Source organism: Olea europaea, unplaced genomic scaffold (genome assembly GCF_002742605.1).
Source record: "Olea europaea var. sylvestris unplaced genomic scaffold, O_europaea_v1 scaffold4382, whole genome shotgun sequence".
NCBI lineage: Eukaryota > Viridiplantae > Streptophyta > Magnoliopsida > Lamiales > Oleaceae > Olea > Olea europaea.
In genome coordinates, this window is record NW_019262689.1 from 14,479 (window position 1) to 16,303 (window position 1,825).

The following is a 1,825-nucleotide window of genomic DNA, read 5'->3' on the forward strand; positions in this document are numbered from 1 at the left end:
GACAAAATACTTACTAGGCCCTTATATTTTTGGACAATAGAGGAGTGAATTGTGTCATGTAAACAGATATCACCGTCGTACCAAAACTATTCTTCTAACATCGTCATATCAAAACTACTTTCCTACTATAATCTTATTCTTTTTGTGAATTTGAGCGGCACGAGACATAATGCACTTTTTGTATTGAGAATTTGTACGAAATAAAATATTTACTACAAGACATGATTGTGTCTTATGTTTTAACTTATAAATAACCAACGTAAAGTTTATCAGAGGTGAACATGCAAGATAGAGTTTCCATCCAAATAACTATATACACTACCACCCATTGCATAATATTTTACGCGAAGTAATTTAAAAGCTTCTCCTAAAAAAATTAGGATTCAAAAATGAAAATAATAAAAATAAAAATTAGGAAATAGCGACCCATAAAGGAGGCTTCCAATTGCATAATCCCTTATTCCCATGCCCACTTTCCTTGCACCTACTACAGTTACTCAACCTTTGAAATTTCTCCATTCCCATTTCAACATCGACACCCTGTCCCCATGACTGTCCAAGTCTCGTATCATCATCTTCTTGTTCTGATTCTATTTCATAATTTTCTATTTTTTCTCCATCAATGGCGTCCCTTTCAATCATTTCATCTTCTACTTCACTCTCACTCTCACTCTCACATTCTTCATTTTCTTCTCCTACTTCTTCTTCTTGGAAAAAGCAGAGTCTGAGGCGGCCATCGCTTCTTTCTGCTTGAAGATAAGTGGGCTTAAATGGGGTCTCCACCGCTTCGATTATAAGCCTGCCGCCTTCACAGTGGCGCCTGACTTGAAGGGAATTTGAGCCGCCGCTTATGGTTGTCAACGGCGGGGGAAAACTGCGACAAGAATTTGCTGCTGCTTTATTGAAATTTCTTGATTCCTTCTTTGGCTTTTCTGGTGCATTTTGGAGCGAGCTGTAACTGTTTGAGAAAATGCTGCAATCAGAAATATCAGTGCCTGTTTCGCTTCCCAAATTTTCAGTACATAATTCCAGGCTTATTTTTTCACTCAACGACCTTTTTTCAAAGGGATAAATATATGGGGTATCATATTCTTTTGCTGATTTTGTGCTCGTGGAAGAGAGATTTTGAAGAGAACTCCAACCAGTTATTTCAAGATTTTCTTTAACTTCAGGGATTTGATCACTTCCTAACATGCTGAATTCTACGGTGGTTGACGATGGAGACGACGCCACTTTCAGCTTCAGGCTTGCTGTCTCTGTTTGCTGAGACCGCTCGAAACATGATACAAGATTCTGACACACTACAGTTGACATACTAAAAGAGAATAATTAAGGGAAAAAATGGAGATTCAACAGCAAATATATTGTATCTGTGTTATAACAAGAACGAGATTTTCTTGAATTTTTAGAGAGATAAAGAGAAGAAAGAGAGGAGGAGAGGAAATTGCACGATGGATGAGCGAAGGGTTGGTGCCAATTTATAGTGCCAAAAGTGGCATTCATAAATCTTGTCGGTATGGGGGAGGTTTGGAGGTGCCTTTTGCACCACTTGAATTGTGCATCTATTAATCTGCCACACAGCTATAGAAAATGGGTTTTGAATGAAAGGAATAATTCCGCGTACTCTCACTTATTTTTACGCAGATATAGATTATTTTCCAATGGAGTTCCTTTCATTACCTCATAGTCATGTGGATAGAAAATTGTTTTTATGAGGGCGTCCTTTCGCCTACATATCATGTGTAACATAAGAAGAGACATAAAAGACACGACAATGTAATTCAGGGGGCGTTTGAGCCCCATTATTTGTAAATTATAATGAGAC

The 1,825-nt window shown here is 37.8% G+C and overlaps 1 protein-coding gene across 1 annotated transcript; it reads right to left on the reverse strand.

The window, feature by feature from the left end:
* Nucleotides 1–411: 411 nt before the first annotated feature.
* On the reverse strand, nucleotides 412–1,314 carry LOC111387927 (protein FANTASTIC FOUR 1-like). Its single transcript, XM_023012556.1, has one exon. The coding sequence runs from the start codon at nucleotides 1,312–1,314 to the stop codon at nucleotides 412–414; it is 903 nt and encodes a 300-aa protein (XP_022868324.1).
* Nucleotides 1,315–1,825: the final 511 nt, after the last annotated feature.

Excerpts from the sequence above, each read along its gene's own strand:
- LOC111387927 (XM_023012556.1), bottom strand. The coding sequence starts at position 1,314 with ATGTCAACTGTAGTGTGTCAGAATCTTGTATCATGTTTCGAGCGGTCT.